We start from the raw sequence: 20,597 nt of genomic DNA, 5'->3' as shown, positions 1-20,597 counted from the left end.
GTGGGATGAGCTGCAGCGCTGAGTATGTGGGTTGCACCTCCTCCTCATGCTGGTCACCAGCCTGGTCACACACTGCTGTGGGATGGCATCCCATTCTTCAACCAGCATTTGTCACAAGTCAGGGCGCAACCCACATACTCAGCGCTGCTCATCCCACAAATGCATGTTCCTTACAAATGGGGAACCATTTGAAAGGGAACTAAACAGGCTTTCCAACGGTCTAAGATTTATTGCCAAAAAACATTGTTACCACAGAGAAATAATCTACCAAACACAAATGTCCTTACTTTTTGTGCTAAGTTTAGTTGGTCTCAGCCTCAACATCTACAAGAATTCAACACATTTTAAGATGCATAACTAATTAGGCTATACCGTTGCATACAATTAGCGTTGGTGTTTAGATTGTTAATAACAACTTGCTATTAGCATAACAAACTCTGTGTATGGCTGTGTAAAACACACCGATCTGGTGCATGAACTTACATTGCGGGAGAAGACGCTGCATTTCTGCAAGTTTATGTTCTGCGAGGCTATGTTCAAGCTTTTCAACAGGTGCTTTATAAATAGCTCGGACTGAAATATTAAGCTAAACTAACTTTTCTTTTACAGGGTCGCCATGGTACGGTTCTTCAACTCCCCAAATGTTCTCCAGGGGTTCCAGATGCACACTCGCACCTTGCGCCTCTTCCCCCGGCCTGTGGTGGCTTTTCAGTGTACTTCTTTTCTGGCATCTCGGCCACGACGCTCTTGCTTTGCAGATAAACTTTCTCACACCCAGGCAGTGGAGTTCTATGGAGAATGGGCTCTCAATCCTTCCAACCTCGCCTTTCAGAGGATACATAACAGTAAGGCTCATTTGAGATGACGGTAGTCTGTATCTTGTTCAGTATGCATTCAAGTGAGTTTTATAAACGGTTTACGCTGCACAACTCTGTTTCAGATGTGTTTGACCCCTCCTTAATTGGAGACAAGCCCAAGTGGTATGCTCACCAGCTACAGCCAGTGGTCTACCGAGTGTATGATGGAAGCTCCCAGCTGGTAGAAGCTATGGCTGGTCCCTTGGAGGATGAGGGCAATGAGTCTGACCCCACAGACAGGTAAAAGCACAAGATCCTTTTCAGCATAACAATTAAAGTTTAGTTGAGTTTATTTTACCACTTCATAGCTAGTTTCAGGCAGCTCATAGCAATGCATTTTATCTGTTGCAGTGGCAGTGACAGCGAGGCGTACGATGACTCCAGCTCGTCCTATTCCTCACTTGGAGATCTTGTGAGTGAGATGATCCAAGGTGACATCCAGGGAGACACACCAAGTAAGTTTTGTTTGATACATACAAAGTTACGCACTGACCATATTCATACCATTTCCTCCCTTTTAATATTTGATCTGGTTGTCTTAGGCTTGGACCCGCCTACCCATGCTGCACTGGGAGACGCTAGTGAGGTTGAGTTTCAAGAGTTCCATGACTTCAGGGAAAGTCGTGGCTCCCAGGGTCCACCGAATGGGGACGGCCCTGCCGAACCCGCTGATGGACAACCTCTTCGCTCAAGCTCCAGCACAACTGCAAGCTCAAGTCCCAGCACAGTCATCCAGGGAGTCAACCAAGTGTGTGATCTGTCCAATTAGTGCAAAACTTAAATTCACTTTAGGAAACTGTATTTTTCCTCTTCTTTACTTTTGTAGAGACTAAGGTTGCTTTCACACCTGAGTCGCTTGGTCTGTTTTAACCGAACCCTGGAGCGTTTTGTCAGATAGTCTGGTTCGTTTGGGGGCGTTATAAAAGCTCATTCGAAACTCTGGTGCGGACCAAACGACCAAACTCTGGTCCGCTTGAAAACGTGGGGTATCGGTTCGCTTTCAAGTGCACCGGAGTTCGGTTAGTTTAGGTGATAACGTGATCCGTCCCAAATACAGGAAGTGAACCAAAAACAGTGCATGTACTAGACTGCAATTCAACCTGGCACACAATTTACGGACTTGTGTATATAAGGGATGAAAACCTTCAAATCCATAACCTAATATGGCCTTGCCTCGCTCGTCGTCTGTGTGACAACACATCATAATCTCCCTCTCATCAGGGCCGCCCTCTCCTTCACTCGCTGTCAGTCAGCTGCTCATATTGTTCGCCGCCTTCTGAAATATTAAAAACACTAAAACAGAAATCCCAAGACGTTATGAATTTGGTGTTGCTCCGTTATTTCTGAGACCAGAAGTGTCGGCGAGTTTCACTCGGACATTCTGTCCATTAGACAAATGGCCGTTTCGTCTGTATGGCATTCGTTTACAATGATTGGTGCTTCTGAAAAACTGCAGTGTGAAAGCTAACCGAACTAAATGAAAAATGCAACAATGTTGCAACTTCACCACCGAATCTCACCGAGTCAAACTGTAGGTGTGAAAGCGCCCTAAATGTCTCCTGTTTGGATAGGGCTTTATTTATTTAGTCATTGTTTTTTGTAGATGCAGCTTTCAACATGAGCTGTACATTTTTCAAGAGTGAATATGGCCAAACTAGTGTTATGCAGAATTCATCTTATCTGTATTAAAATAAAGGATATTTAATAGTCCATAATTCAGTAATCTCTCTGCTCATTTTTCCAGGAGCAGGGGGAAGCACCTGACCTCAGTGCATCGGCAGGGACCGCTTTACAGAACCCTGTCTCCGCGTTGGGCAGTCAGCCATTCCTCAGACCTCCAGCTGATGCTGGCCTGGCCGACCAAGCCAACAAAAAGCAAGAGTATGACAACCCATACTTTGAGCCTCAGTATGGCTTTCCCTCAGAGGATGACCCTGATGCAGAAGAGCACGTGGAGTCATACACCCCTCGATTCAACCAGAACCTCAATGGCAACAAGTGTGTTCAACTTGTTCATCACTTGAATGAATGCATTATCATCATTCAAATGGGCTCTCTGACCAACCATGCAATGTTCTCTATCAAAACCCAGCATGTCAAATTACTCTCTCCATTCATGGTGGTCTTGAATCTGTGGTGGTGGGATGTTGTGATATGGTGTGAATGCTCAAGAGTTTCCCATATTGTATGTATATGTCTCTGTCTATGACGCACTGTAATGTCTTTTGGTCATTTTATTTAGGGCACAGCGTCCTTTACGTCCCAGTAGCCTGAGGCTCCCAGGAGAGTCTGATGGGGAGGGAGACTCCCGCAACAGCTCGCCAAACTCCACCATTTCCAACAGCAGCAATGATGGATTTGGAGGACTCATGTCCTTTGCCAGTAAGAATATTTGAATTTCATTTGGTTTCCTTTCAGCTACAGTAAGTCAAGCTTGTAAAACATGGAACGTGGGCTGATTTCTGTTGGCGTTGATGAATTGAAGCACCAAAACCAATAGTCAAACCCAGTTCACCCATTCTTGACGACTTAACACCCAGCTTAAGCTTAAACACGCCCCCTCACAAATTCACAAATGCATTCAAATCCAGAGTGCACAGTGGGTGTAGTTGCCTACAGTGGGGCAAAAAAGTATTTAGTAAGCCACCAATTGTGCAAGTTCTCCCACTTAAAAAGATGAGAGAGGCCTGTAATTTTCATCATAGGTACACTTCAACTATGAGAGACAAGATGAAGAAAAAAAAATCCAGAAAATCACATTGTAGGATTTTTAATGAATTTATTTGCAAATTCCTCGGGAAAATAAGTATTTGGTCACCTACAAACAAGCAAGATTTCTGGCTCTCACAGACCTGTAACTTCTTCTTTAAGAGGTTCCTCTGTCCTCCACTCGTTACCTGTATTAATGGCACCTGTTTGAACTTGTTATCAGTATAAAAGACACCTGTCCACAACCTCAAACAGTCACACTCCAAACTCCACTATGGCCAAGACCAAAGAGCTGTCAAACTAAATTTTAGACCTGCACCAGGCTGGGAAGACTGGATCTGCAATAGGTAAGCAGCTTGGTGTGAAGAAATCAACTGTGGGAACAATTATAAGAAAATGGAAGACATACAAGACCACTAATAATCTCCCTCGATCTGGGGCTGCACGCAAGATCTCACCCCGTGGGGTCAAAATGATCACAAGAATGGTGAGCAAAAATCCCAGAACCACACGGGGGGACCTAGTGAATGACCTGCAGAGAGCTGGGACCAAAGTAACAAAGGCTACCATCAGTAACACACTACGCCGCCAGGGACTCAAATCCTGCAGTGCCAGATGTGTCCCCCTGCTTAAGCCAGTACATGTCCAGGCCTGTCTGGAGTTTGCTAGGGAGCATTTGGATGATCCAGAAGAGGATTGGGAGAATGTGATATGGTCAGATGAAACCAAAATAGAACTTTTTGGTAAAAACTCAACTCGTCGTGTTTGGAGCGGAAAGAATGCTGAGTTGCATCCAAAGAACACCATACCTACTGTGAAGCATGGGGGTGGAAACATCATGCTTTGGGGCTGTTTTTCTGCAAAGGGACCAGGACGACTGATCCGTGTAAAGGAAAGAATGAATGGGGCCATGTATCGTGAAATTTTGAGTGAAAACCTTCCATCAGCAAAGGCATTGAAGATGAAACGTGGCTGGGTCTTTCAGCATGACAATGATCCCAAACACACCGCCCGGGCAACGAAGGAGTGGCTTCGTAAGAAGCATTTCAAGGTCCTGGAGTGGCCTAGCCAGTCTCCAGATCTCAATCCCATAGAACATCTTTGGAGGGAGTTGAAAGTCTGTGTTGCCCAGCGACAGCCCCAAAACATCACTGCTCTAGAGGAGATCTGCATGGAGGAATGGGCCAAAATACCAGCAACAGTGTGTGAAAACCTTGTGAAGACTTACAGAAAACGTTTGACCTCTGTCATTGCCAACAAAGGGTATATAACAAAGTATTGAGATGAACTTTTGTTATTGACCAAATACTTATTTTCCACCATCATTTGCAAAGAAATTCATTAAAAATCCTACAATGTGATTTTCTGGATTTGTTTTTTTTCTCATTTTGTCTCTCATAGTTGAAGTGTACCTACAGGTGCTGGTCATATAATTAGAATATCATCAAAAAGTTGATTTATTTCAGTAATTTCATTCAAAAAGTGAAACTTGTATAATGTATACATTCATTCCACACAGACTGATATGTTTAAAGTATTTTCTTTTTAATTGTGATGATTATAACTGACAACTAATGAAAACTCCAAATTCAGTATCTCAGAAAAATTTGAATATTACTTAAGACCAATACAAAAAAAGGATTTTTAGAAATGTTGGCCAACTGAAAAGTATGAACATGAAAAGTATGAGCATGTACAGCACTCAATACTTAGTTGGGGCTCCTTTTGCCTGAATTACTGCAGCAATGCGGCATGGCATGGAGTCGACCAGTCTGTGGCACTGTTCAGGTGTTATGAGAGCCCAGGTTGCTCCGATAGTGGCCTTCAGCTCTTCTGCATTGTTGGGTCTGGCGCATCGCGTCCTCCTCTTTACAATACCCCATAGATTTTCTATAGGGTTAAGGTCAGGTGAGTTTACTGGCCAATTAAGAACAGGGATACCATGGTCCTTAAACCAGGTACTGGTAGCTTTGACACTGTGTGCAGGTGCCAAGTTCTGTTGGAAAATGAAATCTGCATCGCCATAAAGTTGGTCAGCAGCAGGAAGCATGAAGTGCTCTAAAACTTCCTGGTAGACGGCTGCGTTGACCCTGGACCTCAGAAAACACAGTGGACCAACACCAGCAGATGACATGGCATCCCAAACCATCACTGACTGTGGAAACTTTACACTGGACTTCAAGCAACATGGATTCTGTACCTCTCCTCTCTTCCTACTGACTCTGGGACCTTGATTTCCAAAGGAAATGCAAAATTTACTTTCATCAGAGAACATAACTTTGGACCACTCAGCAGCAGTCCAGTCCTTTTTGTCTTTAGTCCAGGCGAGACGCTTCTGATGCTGTGTCTTGTTCAGGAGTGACTGGTTTGTTTTACATGAAGTCTTCTAGTATGACTTAATTTAACGATTTATTTTTCCACAGCTAGGTCAGTTGGACACCGTTTAGATGAGAGTAAACATCTGCTGCTTCAGTATTTATGTGGAGCGTGAATCATGTTAATTATATTACCCTTGGTTTTGCAAGATCATTTCAATTCTATTCCTGTTTTGTGGTTACAGGCAATCTTTACAAGAACCACGGCACCAGTTTCAGTCTGTCAAATCTTGCTCTTCCCAACAAGGCAGCGAGGGAGAAAACGCCTTTCCCCAGTCTAAAAGGTAGGGAAACACAGACCACTTGACCACTTCGAAGTTCTCATGAAATTGATGTTTATGTCATCTTATTGTCTGTTCTAGTTATTCAGTGTGGTCTAATAAGAAACATGATAAAATATTTTGTCCAGGGCATACGGGTACACTAGGGAGAGTTGACAAAGTTAAAGGATAAAAGTCAATAACAAAGGATTTATTGTCATTATCGTCAACATACTGTATGTGTTTTTCTGACCCACTCATTTAATATTTTTTTTCCATCACTGGCTCTATGTTAGCAGTCAGGTACCTGTGTATTAAGATATTTCTTATTGCTATTTTATCAATCTAATTTAGATTGCACTCAAATACTATGATTTGAATCCTCTCATTTAATATACTTCTATACAATTCAAATAATAAACAAATCCTAGATACATTTATGGCCAGCATTGCTTACCTGCTACAAAAGTAAACCATAACTAATGTACACACAGAAAAGCATTTGATAAGTCTTTTTTTTTATTTTAGGATTCTTATTTAATTAATATGTCTGCCTTTCTCTGTCTTTTTTGTTTCCATTTTTGTTTCTAAATTACTTTTTTGGGTAAAAGAATATTTCAATTTTGATATTGAGGAGGAAATGGAGCAAGCAGGTTTGCAGATCTGTTTTTATAGCCTGACTTTCTTCCCAACGGATATGGCACTATTTTATAGGAGAATATTGAGGATGTATCAAAGTTTTTCTCTCTTAACAGGAAAATCCACTCAAAAACAGACTTGTTGTTGCCATGTTCTTGGACAGTTTGTTCTTGTTTTCTTGTGGGTGTTTTTATCTCATTAATTAGCCTTTATTTATTTATTTTTTTAAGTAAACCTTTTCTACTATACCATTATCTGATAGTGTAGAATGTGTTCAGATTAAGCATTTTTCGAGTAGTACATAGGTACAAATGATGTGCCCAGGTAGCATGTCAAGGCAGGTCTCAGTGTTTTTTCCACGCAAACGGAGAAAGAGGAAGCAATCCAAAACAACTGTACAGATGTCGGATTGACTGCAGTTTCGCATTAATGAAAACCTAAACATAACAAAATGAATCCAATCGCAGTCCCAGCTGATGCTCAAATTCAGCTATTAATGAAAGTCTTAACTGTTTCAGAGACTAAAATTGCACTTGGAAATAGTTATTAAACTGGCTAATATGTATTTTATTTATTTATATATTTTATTTTTTAAGTTTAAGAGGCTAATATAAATTCTGTTCAGGCTGGATTTTCACTTTGACTGAGAGAAAAAAACAGCATGGTAGAAGCATGGGACTCAATAGCTCCACTCCATGTGGAATAGCTGCCATAGAAAATGTTCTGTTCCTTTTTGATTATGATGTGTTTTGTCTTTGTCATTCAGATGACCCCGACAGCCCGGGTATGTTATGTCTGGTGTGATAGTTTGTATTAGCCCCCTGACTAGGCATTTCTCTATCCTTGAAGTGACATATATCTATCTTACACCCTGTTTCTCAGCATTGGACTAAGATAGAAGATACACCTTTTAATGTCCATGTATATCTATGCCTTTCCCTCTGTTCCTTTGCCATTCTGCTCTGTGTGACTGGTGGGAGTCCTTTTGATGCACTGTGATGCACACATTAATAGTCAAAAGTAGGGCTGCAACTACGGATTATTTTCATTCTCGATTAATCGGACGATTATTTTCTTGATTAATCGATTGGTTGTTTGGTCTAAAAAATGTCAGAAAATGGTGAAACATGTCGATCAGTGTCTTCCAAAGTCCAAGATGACGTTCTCTAATGTCTTGTTTTGTACACAACTCAAAGATTCAGTTTACTGCCATAGAAGAATGAAGAAACTAGAAAATATTTACAATTTAAGAAGCTGGAATTAGAGAATTTTTTCATAAAAAATGACTCAAACCGATTAATCGATTATCAAAATAGTTGCTGATTAATTTAATAGTTGACAACTAATCGATTAATCTTTGCGGCTCTAGTCAAAAGATTTCTTCTGTCACTGCAAGCTGTTAGTGGTGTGGCATCTGCGCATCCGTATTACTACATGAAGGATGTTCAGTCCTTTTTACACTGCATTTACCTTATTAATGTTTCAGTGTCTTTGAATGACGTTCACAGAAAGATCTGTCCTCAGTGAATGGAGTTTATGTCCCACCCTGCCTCCCGACTCTCATATGTTTAATCCTTGCTTGCTTGTGTGGTGGCTCCCATTGTTGAATGTTTCCTTCCCTTTTTGAGGTCACTCACTATGTAAAAACAAACAAACATTGATGACGCTTTGACGATCTCAGGTTTTCTTATGAAATATTTTACTGTGTATCATGATTGTCTTTGTGTTTTTGTGCTCAAAACAAGATTCCCGCCTTAAATCATGCACACATTCTAAAGAAACGACTCCATCCATTGCTCTAGATTTACATTTTCATTGTTGAACTGGACTGTTCATTATTATTCACATGGTTCAGGCCACTGATGTGTATATACAACAAAGTATGAGCTATACTGTACACAGCTCCTACTTGGCACTGTAAATGTTGAATGTGTTGCCAAACACATGGCATTATCATCTTATCGAGCACTTGGGTTGACACCATCGTCAGTGCATAGTCTTTTTCTCTGTTCTGTCTGCCCTTTTCTCTTTTATGTTTTATATTTTTTCTGTTTTGGCGCCACGTTGAGTGTGCATGTCTGTGTTATGGGTTGATGTTCAGACTGGTTGTGTCTGGGCCGGTGTCCCTCTCTCTGTCCAATTTTTTTCGCGGCACTAATTCTGGGTTTTGTGTGCAGTATTTGGGCTAAATTCTCTAATGGAGATAATTACAGAGGCCGGCCCGGGGAGCGGAGAAGGTGGGTTATGCCCTTTAATCAAATGAGCTGCATGCTTCTCCAAGCCAGTCAACCACATCTCCCGGCATCCCTCTGTCTGTGCTCATTTCAGTCACCGTGTGTGTCATCAAAGATCCAGTGGAGCATTGAGTCTGTTGTTTTTTCACGCCGCCATCCATAGTGACTGTTCCCCTTCCTCAGACTAACTGTTGTTTCACTCCACACTATGTTTAACTTTATTTATTGAACTAGCCTTATCACAAGAAAGTTTCAAAGGACTTACTTAAATATACCTAGATCAGAACATCAGAAATCACAGGGAAACGTTAAACAATACATTATGCAACAAATAACCACAGGGAAGCAAATGAAGCAGAGATCAGGCTGCTGCAGATACAGTATAAGAATAGAATAGAAGCTAATCTACCAGCATCCATTGTTTCTCGTTGTTTTTCTTGTCCTTTATACGCTCCCACAGAGTACAAGTGCGGTTGGGGCCAATCATGCTATAATTGTGCTTTTCACAATGAGCAGTGACTACAGTAAAAATATGCAAATGTTAAACCTAACTGGTGAAAATCTTATTTCAAAATCAGTTAAACTATATTCAGGCTATTTCAGGCAAGACACTGGTTGTCTAGATGTTTGTCATGAAAACTATAACCTGATAGATACGTTATGGTTGTGCCAATTTTACAGTTGTTTAGATTGAACACTCCAGACTTCATAGATAAGGCACAATGTTTCAGAGCATTTTGTGCATCTCCTAGGAGTTTCCAGGTGGGGTTGGAGGGGGGGGGGACAGGCTGTCACTGTTTGTCAGATCTCAAGAGGCTTTAGATAGTTGTTGGTATAATTACAGCAATACTGGAACCATTTTTTTCTTCTTTTTTTAGAAGCAATGAAAGGTATATTTCAAAAGTGTTCTTGATTAAAGTAAATTACATATTTTCAATTTACAGTGTTATTTCTGTTTAGTAAAACATTTAAAATGTAAAGAAATGTTCATTTATACTGTGGGATTTGTCCCTGGTGGTGCCATATTCATGAGGTAGTTGTACATTTTACATACTATGGATGGATGGATGGATGGATGGCTGGCTGGCTTACTTTATTAACCCACAGAGGGGAAACAAGTCAGATGGCTCACAACACAGACAGCAATGAAAGACATAATGCAATAACAATAATTAAAGTTTTTTTGTTTAGGTTGTATAGGTTTTCACTATGTTGTTAGAATACACATTACACACAGGCCTGAAATACACACGCATGCTCAGTACCTATACATGCACTAATAGAGAGATGTCGAGATGATGAGTGAGGGAGCTGGAGCTGTTGATGGACAGGCGCCCTAACTGCTCAGTTCGGTGCCTTGCTCAAGAGCACCGAACACAGTCACATATTCCAAGATGACATTACTGTAGCTCAGGAGCCCGCCTAGCCACTGAATTTAAAAACAAAATAATACAATCAATCAATTGACGAATAAAAAGCAGACAACAATTGATGCACCTAAACACCGGCCCAGTAAAACGGGCAATACACATGAAAGGCCATGCCCTGTTCTGGCAATGTTGAGTGAAAAATAATTTGTGTATCTGCCCTGTAATTCAGATGCGCTCCAAAATGTAATGGGTTCTTTCTTGGCCCATGCTACACCCTTCCACTAAGTTTCATGAAAACTGGGCCAGTAGTTTTTCCGTACTTTTGCTAACAAACAAACAAATCAAACCAAAAACGGAACCTCCTTGGCGGAAGTAATAAAACCTTTCAAAAGTTTCAGAGCCGTGGGCTAAATTGTCCGATTGCGCATCTTGGCATCCTAAACTAGTCACTCTGTGGCTATTCATATCAAACACCCTTCTGTACAAACAAACTAAACATTGAGTTCTCCAGTCCTCGCCTGTTATGGCAGCACACCAGTTTTTTTTTGTTTTGTTTTTTACATCGGGCCATCTGCACCGATGCCATTGTCTTATAATGAATGCTGACAATCCCATCATAAAATCTTAAATCAATTCATAAAGAAGGCCATCGTCGGTAGAAAAACTACCTGTAGCTCACATTATAACACTTCCTTTACTGAGGCTGTCTCCCTAAAGGCTTTTCAGGTTTTTCTTTCTTTGTACGTGCAGGCCAATTAGGTTTGTGTTTCAGTGTAAATGGTTTCCTATCCATCAAGTTGACCAAAAATGTTTCAGTTGTGTCAGTATGCTCTACAGAATGTGTGCAGAGGTGACGATACTCAATAACAGACGTGTAGGTTTTACCCCAGAACAGACCTTAAATAGTGGTGGACCATCCAAACAGGTATTTGGTGTCACAGACAATACTAGATGAAGGGGATGGGATCAAACCATTCTGCTACATGTACAGTAATGTTCCCCAAATCCCCCTAGATGATTGATGATAAGTGATATTTCTTTTTAAAGTATTTTATCATCAATCATATTTCTGACTGTGAATGACAGGAATGTGAGTCAGACACTTGGGCGCTGTGTATGCTGGTGGTCTAACTTTGTTTGCAAGCAGACTTGTGTGGTTGCATTTAAGTGTTTGCTGGCCCAGACTTGGAATTCAGGACGGCTTCATTGCGATCTCTCCATTGTTACTCAGGTCAACAAACAATTTGAAGTATCCTCCATTAATAAACCGTTGGGCTCTTCTAGCCTCCGTAAAAAGATATTGATGAAAGCCTTCAGCGGAGGCTCCAGTGGAGCTACTACTGTTTGTTACAAACAAACCTTTTCATTTAGCCTGAGACAAAACCCATAACCCTCTTCCTACAGTGATGTTTATCTTACTCCTAAAATGCCTTTGGAGTTTAAAGTGCTATTGTAATCACTTCATGATTTATTCTCAAACAGCTATGCTTCATTGATTTTCAAACAAAGAAGACGCTGAAAAAGTCTGCTTGTGCTAATTTTTTTTTGTCACCATGACACTCCAGCAACAATAATAAACAATAGATCCCTGCTGTCACATAAAACTGACAATAAACCAGCGTGTAATGACAGATGTCAGATCAGAAAGCTTTCTGTCCTCTGCTCCTCCCCCATCCTTTCTTGCCTTAGAAACACAATCAGCAAGTAACAAAATGGAGAAATTGTGAGCTCATCTTACTCTTATGTTTGTCTTTTATATTTGTGGTCTTTGTTTAGCTCAGAACGCACTCACTAAATGCACTCATCACAGTGTAGGACAGTAGAGCTGTGGATTACTGTACTCCGATAACCTGTATTGACTCAACCTTAAAGTTTAGGTGGATCTATTGGCAGAAATGGAATATATTTTATGTTTTTTATTAGTGTATAATCACCTGAAACTAAGAATTGTTATCTTAGAATGCTCGTACATATCTATCATACAAATCTACATAGGTCGCGGGTCCTCTTTCATGAAGCCCGGCATGTGGCACCAGCATGTTTCTACAGTAGCACAGAACGGACAAGTTCTAGAGAGAGCCTTCCACGTTTTTAGAGAGAGAGATTTTATTTCATCAACATGTGAACCAATACGCTGTCAACAAGTGCAAAGGGACTTGGGCGGACACCGTGCGGATACATTTCTGGCAGATTGCTTGTCCATTGACGTTCAGTCTGAAGTGGCTCACGAGGCCTGATTTATTGTTTTAACCATCAACAATCTGGCTGTCAGACGATTGTTTGGATTCCTAGCATGTCAAGAGATTTTGGTCGGCTGCCTTGCAGTTTGAGCAGTTCCACAGTCCCACGTGGCTGCCAAACTGTTACAAACTGTAGAGAGCTTGTTTTTAGTATTACTGGTGTAGTAGTTATCATGTGTTTGTGTGATCTATCTGCAGTATAATAATGTCACTTCAAAACATTGACTATATTGTCTGCATCTTCCAGCTACCTGCGGCTACATGTCTCTTTTTTCTTCTAACTATCCGTTCATAGTAGACTTGCACAAAGTAATGCTGCCTTTCTCCCTTTTTTGTCAACATCGTTGAAGACGTAGTTGTCTCGTTTGAATAAACTTTAGGTGCTGGCTGTGCAGAAAGGCTGATTAAAACTATGGATGCGCTGAATGTTCGGCAACCGAAATTATTCAGCCGAAAATAGCACCAAAAAAAAGGACTTTCAAATCGCAACCAGCGTAGAGTGAGAAGCGCACCCGCTTTATAAATGCTAAACATATCGGCAGTGTGGAAGCACTGTCAAATACTCTGCAATATTTACCGATTCCGATCCTAGGCACTTGTTTGCTCCATGCATGAGCACCCACAGCGAGAGACATTCTTTTGGCAGTCAGTTATAGACCTAATATAGCCTGTTTCAAGAAGAGGGACTCAAAGGCGGCCAAATAAAACTATTTTTATTGTATTTAATGTTGTGCTTTGTTGGTATGTCTGCTGGAATGTTAAAAAAAAATGTTCAGTGTTAAATAAATATTTAGAAATTGTAGTTGTTTTTTTCTTTGAAAAGCAAGACAAAATAGTAAAAAGCACATTTTGACTATTTAATGTATGCAATAGTGAAAAACTTGGCAAAAGAAACGTGTTTGGTTATTCGGCCTTTTTCATTATATTCATTATATCATTTCGGTGCATCCCTAATTAAAACGTGTCGTGTGAGTTAACATAACCTCTACATGATTAATACAAACGCACATTGTCTGCCCAGCTTTAAATAGAATGAAAACAATCGACATCAAGGAAATTTTGTCGTGAGATGCTGGAATGTGCAACATCTTTGACGCTATTAATAGCAGTGTGAACATTTTACGTCTGTCTCTAAGGTATAAAACATCAGAGACCTCTACAACAAGATGTGACGCTCATTAATGAGCAGCTTCATTAAATGCTGCAGTGGTTTGGACTCAAGTCTGGGTCAAGTCTCAAATGCATTTGTATGAGTCAATTGAATGAGATAGACTTGCCTAAATGTTTTGAGCCTCTTCAATGAATATACTATCATATGATGCTAAAATGATTGACCCAACCCCGACAAACGGGGCACACGCAGATGCCGAGCATCCCACAGCGTTGCAGCAGTGTATTAAAATGAGTCACCTTGTGCCATTGTAGTGCAGCTCATTTTCCTTGCCATCCACTCTTCTCTTTATTTTCTTTCATGCATGATCATCATGATGTAGTTGTTTTACACACGACCCTCCATCTGACCTCACATCTTTATGCTGCTAATGTGTGATGCCACCACCAAGACAATCATTTAACAATTTGTGTGTGTGTGTGTGTGTGTGTGTGTGTGTGTGTATGTACACCATGTCCCTGTTTGATTTGTCCTTCACCTCTCTTGTAATAATAGACTCTAGCAGCTCCAGTAATTTGTCTCATTGGCAGTATATAACCTTCAGTATATTCCAGGTGTGGTTGTCCTCCCCACACAGTGATGTAAACGACTTTCTTTTCTATTTGATGTGGTAGCCTAATAGTTTGAAAGTCGTTTCCTGTCATGGCTCACAGTTCCTGGTGAGCAAGTGCCTTTGTGTGTGTCCAGCCTACTTCTACTGAGTGCTTTTCTGTCTGGTGACCTATTAGTTTGCAGTTTTTCTTTTGTTATTTTGCTCTGTGGTGTTCAGAAACCTCATTGTTTTCGGTACTTGTTCCAGGCGCTCGCGCACCTCGAGCACTGGTGGACCAGAAGTCTTCAGTAATCAAGCACAGTCCAACAGTGAAGAGAGAATCGCCCTCTCCTCAGGGCCGAGTCAACAACACGAGGTAATTGATTCTTTCAAATGCACAACGATGAAAGATAAGAGCATATTGTCATAACAGACTTCATTTTATTATGCTACATCTGTTGAATATGACTGAAACTGTGTTTTGATTCAGCGAGAACCAGCAGTTCTTGAAGGAGGTGGTGCAGAGTGTTCTGGATGGTCAGGGAGTCGGCTGGCTCAACATGAAAAAAGTGCGCCGCCTGTTGGAGAACGAGCAGCTTCGCGTGTTTGTCCTGAGTAAGCTGAACCGAGCCATCCAGTCGGAGGAAGACGCCAGACAGGAGATCATACGCGATGTGGTGAGACTCTTGTTTTTGCCCTTCCCGCTGTTGGCACAATGCATGATGTTAACAACAAAGCCAGAGGAATAAAAGCCAGAATACATTTGGACCTCTGAAGTCTGCTGTAATTATTTTAGGCATTTTTATTTCTTTAGTAGAAACCGAATGCTTATTTGCAGATATTTGTTTTTCTCCACTTTCAGCAAATTTGAATGAATTATATTAGGGCTGTAGTTCGTTAGTTAGTTTTATTTAATTTTTGCCTCATGCCAAACACTTTGTCCATCCCATATGGGATTACAAGACACCGCAAACCTATTTAACAGACATCTTCAAAATATATACGTATAATATAATAGCGTTATACCGTATATAACGTATAATAGCTCAAAATATCCCCACACTTCAACCGTAGCATAATGAGGGGAGATTATAAAGACGCGTTCTCGTCTACAGGCGGTCGCCGTCTTGGGAGCTACGGTCTTTCTAAACTATCTTTTTAATAAACTGTCTGTACACTTACAATGTTCTCAATGCTTCGGTTAACATGTAGGGACCCTCATTATGCAACCGTTGAAGTGTGGTGATATTTTGAGCCTTTTTAGTGGTATAAAATAGCGATTTGTTTTTACTTTCCCTGTCCCCCGAATACTAGCGTTGTAAGCTAATCAGCGGTCCGCGCTAGCTTGTTTCAAGCTACAAACACACTTGATTAGCATGAAAACATGTCGCAGAGAGCGATCGAGTGGATACACATCTGTTAATAACCCATAGGTTCGTTTTGGGCCGGAATTGTCCTTTTTTAATTCAAGAAAATGTCATGCCAACTGTTTTTTTTTCATATGGCTCAACATCACAAATGTTGTTGTCTTGTTAAAATCATTATAAACCTTGTTGCTGTGTTTGGTTTCCAGGAGGTGAGCAGAAAGGTATACAAAGGCATGCTGGACATCTTGAAGTGCACAGTTTCCAGTCTGGAGCATTCTTACACTAACGCAGGCCTCGGAGGAATGGCCAGTGTCTTCAGTTTATTGGAAATAGCACGCACACATTATCAAACCAAAGGTACGTTCCATACGCAGGTTAGCACAATGCATCAATTTAATGCTGGATTGTGTGATAGTAGATTTTTTTTTTTTTAAACTTTTGAAAACCTGTTGTGCTGAGGAATGTGTAACAGCAGCTGGCCTGTGCTACTAACACTTTGCCTTGTGTTTATATTAAGCTTTAAGCTGCACGCTAGACGTTGATTCATTAAAACATTAACGGTAGTTTAGATCTCATCAATGTATTTTCTTCTTTGTCAAATAAGGAATGAATCCTCTCCCAGTTTAAACCTCCCCATATTTTCATTTTCTGTAATGTTGATGAACTCTGTCTTTGGCCCCTTCATTTTGGTAACTTGGTAGACCCAGAAAAACGCAAGCGAAGCCCCACAGACAGTGCTGGCAGCCCCGGGAGTAAAGAGAGTCCTTCTGGTCGTATGGAGACTGCCAGACCTCAGGGCCTCCTGAATGTTCCTCACCTGCAGCTGCCGCACCACACAACGGGCAAAGGAGCCCGCCATTTTGATACCCGAAGTCTGAACGAGGAAAACTTTATTGCCTCGATTGGTGTGTACACCACCCCAGCCCCGGTTGCATGTGCATTGTGAGATCCCCTACCCCTGTCTCCTACAAGCTCATCAACCTGAATACCAGTCTCCCACCCCCTCCCTCCAACCCTTTTAAAAGAAAGATCCCTTCACTTGTCCCTGACAGATTCTTACAGGTGTTAAATATTCCATACACTTTGACCTGAAACACTGGTGATAATCACTGAAAACAGGCATTGTAAAAAAATCCCGCCAAAAAAAACCAACTCCTGTTATCGTATACCCTGTCTCTTGCAATGATTTTACAAAATAAAAAAAATATTTAAAATGGAAATCTAAATTCAGAATTACCCTGGTTAAATTATATGAAGAAGACTTAAGAAAGTGTCTGGAATATTCCCCTGTGTGCCAGCCTGGACTGCGTGTGTTTGTCTCCCCTTCCTGAAACATCTGTGCCCCTGTTTGCCTCCCCTCTGGACTTCTGTGGTCAGCCTTTTAGCACCTTGAATGCATGTCTTTGTTTTGGTCTTCCAATACCTAAATCTGCAGTAGTGGACGAGGGAAACCAGAGGTATGCGCATCGATAGTCAAAATCGGTGCTCGTCTGTGCCTTTACTGCAGGTTTCTGCGAGGCGTGCTGTAGAAAATGGCAGCTCCCTTTGCTCTCAGCATGGAGGGTGGAAGCAACACTCCCCTGTAAACAGTCCCAGAAAAGATGCAAATTATCTATTGGTCGCCAAAGAACCAACTGACTTAGAAGACTTGATGATCTCTTAAGCACTTAAATTTCCGAGAATTACTCTGGGTCTGTATACGGGGGACACTTTCAGTCAACCACCCTGACGCCTCTCCTGCCCGCACCCCTTCTCTTCCTGTTAGAAGTTGCCCCTTCAATTCTACAGTATGCTGTGAGACTTGCATCCCGGCTTCTGCAACTGCTCCATTTCACCTGCTGGCTGGTCGGCCTCTCAACCCTCATCCCATGCTCTCTTCCGAAATCAATCATCCCTCGCTTTCTCACCTTTGCTCTGGAGAGCCAGACAAATGCAGTCGATGAAATCCGTGGCCTGTGATCAGAGCCAAAGCTCATTCTGACGTCACTGTGTGGCTCTCCAGGACTTTGGCCCGGGAGCTCTGGGTGTGTTGTAATGTTACCTTAGTAGCTGTTTCACACGGTGGTTCCAACTTGACAACGAAATACTTCTTTTTCATTTTGTCCGGATTAAAGCACAGCTACATGCAAACATTACAAAACACTTCCATTCAACAGTGACAGATTCTCAAATGCTTATTTTGTTTTTTGTTTTTTGATTTGAATGCTCATCCACCATACATGCCTTTTCAACCAGCTCTCTGACTCTCTCTCTGTCTTTCTCTCCTTGCTTGCAATGCATCTTGGGTAGAATTGTGGAGCAAGCACCAGGATAAGCAAAAAGCTATGGAAAAACCACAGAGTAAGAGACTTTTCACACACCAAAAAAAAAAAAAAGATTGGGGTGTTCATCCGTTGACCTTTTCCCACCCCCTTGTTTCCACCTTTCCAAACTCACCAGTGTCTTTATACATGAATAAATAAAAGGGGAAGGAGTGCTCCTAATAAGAATGTCTGAACGGATAACGGAAACAATATAGGCACAAGAGTCTCGATGTGAAATGATAAGATCAAGATTGGATTTATTAGGTACTACAAATCCGATGTGGATCAGGGTAATTTCAGCTGAGATTTAGAATTATTTTTGGAGATGGAGTGGAGCTACTCTGATGTTCGAGTTCTAATACTCACATGCCACTGGATTTCTTATACGCAGCATAGTTGGTATCATAGTGGTGTTAAATTTGCTATATAAAAACAAGGGTCACGGAATTCCTCACAGATATAGCGCTGTGAGAAATTACACCCTTGTTTTAGTTCCAAAATATATAGTTTACGTTTTGTTTAGTCAAGACTTAAGATGGCAGCCAGTCTTGTTAAGTTTTCTCCCTTGCACATGGCAATTCTTCCAGCAGTCGTTACTACAAGATGTGCTACTTTTACTATAATACAGTATGACCTCAGCTTTGTTAACATCATAGCTGTAGCTCACAAGGTGGGATGCAGAACGGTACTGTAAAAGCCAACACGTGCCTACTGGATAAAAGTAAATTTTTTCCTTTTACCTGTCTACACTTTAGGAAGGTAAATTATTTAATTCTATACAACCTTTAAAATAAAATATTTTATGTTTTGGGGTCCTTGACATAAAGAAATATGGAGATTCTATGTTATAATCACTGGCTTAAGCTCAAACATAATGTCATTTTGTTTTCCAGTGTGTTTTTTTTTTTTTCCCCTTGACGCCATGCTTCAAGATGAGAAGAAATGAATACCTGCTGCCCTTTCCTACACTTTTAAACTGTATTATTTTTTCCAGTTTCAAGTGACTTGCTGTAAATTGTGTATTAGCAGCCAACATTCCACATTTTAAGGCTTTATTAAATGGTTTGCAAAAAGTTTAGCGTCACAAAAAAAAACCGACCTGAAAAACAAGGAAGCGTCAGGATCTACTTGTCACTATGTCTGCATCTACCGAGGTGACAAATAAAGTACTAAATCGCACTTGAAACCGAAAATGTCTCCTTTACCGTCCACCAGTATGTCTGCATGCCTAACTGCCTGTGTCTGTTGGTTGTTTTTGTTGTAACTTGGAGCACATTTGCAGCATAGACTTGAGAAATTAATGTCGCACTCTTGCAGTTTTGTTTTCAGTTGTAACTTTTTTTTCCCAGCTTTATGGCACTCTCTGCTTGTAACTCCTCTGTCTGCTCTTTAAAAAACGTCATCTGTTACTGCTCAGTTAAGCACCAGTATTGTGTACAGAAAGTTGTGAAAACATTTTAATGAAAGGTTTCTTACCTCTTTTAGATTAGATGTATTATAGTCACCCTGTATTTTTAGCTAGAGGCAGCTAAAAGTATTTGCTCCCAAAAATGTTTCACAAACATGAATAAGGTAGTGTTATACTGTTTGCTTTGCTCTGTCACGAGTGTAATGCAGTGTTTAAATGAAGGCTTTGGCACTTAAGATGGGCGTAGTGTCAGTGTTTCTGTGGTGTGGTGGCTTTGAGCGAGGCGAGAGTAAGGCAAGAAGATAATGCAGACCTTATCTTGAAAACATGCTGATAATCATGGTCTGTCCTTAAGGGTCTGATGGAGCAAAGCAGCAGCGCCCCCAAGTGACGGATGCAGAGGAGAAGAAATCCCAGATCAGTGCTGATAGTGGCCTCAGTGTCACATCTGGATCTCAGGTTTGTTCATGCAGTATTGCTGTGTTGTCAAGTAGAGAACTAGATTCATTTATAACTATTTTTTGAGATGCTAAACAAACATAAACATAATATTACAGTCAAATACTCTCAGGGCTGCAAACAGGGTTCAAAATTGGACCAGCCACTCGACAGACAGACAGACAGACAGACATACAGACAGCCTTTATTATTAGACTCGTGGTCATGTGAGTGAAGCAAATCTACCAGCCAGTTGCATATTTTACCAGCATTTGGCTGCTGGATATTGCTTATTTTGACCCCTGGCTGCAGAATGCACACAGAAAAAGACATGTTTGAGACTGATCTTCAGTGTCTGTTTGGTTTACATGGCTACACTTTTACTTTGCCTTTCAGCTTTCCAACAGGGAGCTTTCAGTCTGGTGTTGGTTTTTGAACTGCTAATGTTGTGAAGTACATTTTTAATGTCTACTAATGAAGTGTACCAATGAATTCCCCCCTTGGGTTTACAGAAGAGCGACACAGAGTCTGGAAGGAGCTCAGAGCCGCCAATCCTGACAAGAAGCACCAGCCAGGACTCCGAGGCCAGCACAGTGGTAGGGCACGACCAACTCACATATTATGCATTTTATTCCCATCTATTCCAGCTACACATCACCTCAAATATGAACTGTAGATTCCAAGGATGATATTT

The 20,597-nt window shown here is 41.1% G+C and overlaps 1 protein-coding gene across 9 annotated transcripts in view; it reads left to right on the top strand.

The window, feature by feature from the left end:
* The window catches only part of madd (MAP-kinase activating death domain), a 60,970-nt gene that overhangs the window by 24,167 nt on the left and 16,206 nt on the right, over window positions 1–20,597 (top strand). For 5 of the 9 annotated variants that reach the window (XM_078265719.1, XM_078266043.1, XM_078265804.1 and 2 more), the window contains 13 exons: window positions 610–845; window positions 941–1,097; window positions 1,209–1,312; window positions 1,400–1,605; window positions 2,602–2,855; window positions 3,100–3,239; window positions 6,127–6,225; window positions 14,655–14,763; window positions 14,878–15,064; window positions 15,961–16,111; window positions 16,456–16,659; window positions 19,821–19,924; window positions 20,416–20,499. In XM_078265719.1, the coding sequence (XP_078121845.1) occupies window positions 610–845; window positions 941–1,097; window positions 1,209–1,312; window positions 1,400–1,605; window positions 2,602–2,855; window positions 3,100–3,239; window positions 6,127–6,225; window positions 14,655–14,763; window positions 14,878–15,064; window positions 15,961–16,111; window positions 16,456–16,659; window positions 19,821–19,924; window positions 20,416–20,499 (2,035 nt within the window). The remainder of the gene's footprint in view (window positions 1–609; window positions 846–940; window positions 1,098–1,208; window positions 1,313–1,399; window positions 1,606–2,601; window positions 2,856–3,099; window positions 3,240–6,126; window positions 6,226–14,654; window positions 14,764–14,877; window positions 15,065–15,960; window positions 16,112–16,455; window positions 16,660–19,820; window positions 19,925–20,415; window positions 20,500–20,597) is intronic. The other 4 variants (XM_078266127.1, XM_078266294.1, XM_078266374.1 and 1 more) reach the window with 2 other exon arrangements.

Source organism: Sander vitreus, chromosome 1, assembly GCF_031162955.1.
Source record: "Sander vitreus isolate 19-12246 chromosome 1, sanVit1, whole genome shotgun sequence".
NCBI lineage: Eukaryota > Metazoa > Chordata > Actinopteri > Perciformes > Percidae > Sander > Sander vitreus.
Note: the sequence above shows the minus strand (reverse complement) of the source record. Positions and strands in the feature narration are given on the sequence as shown.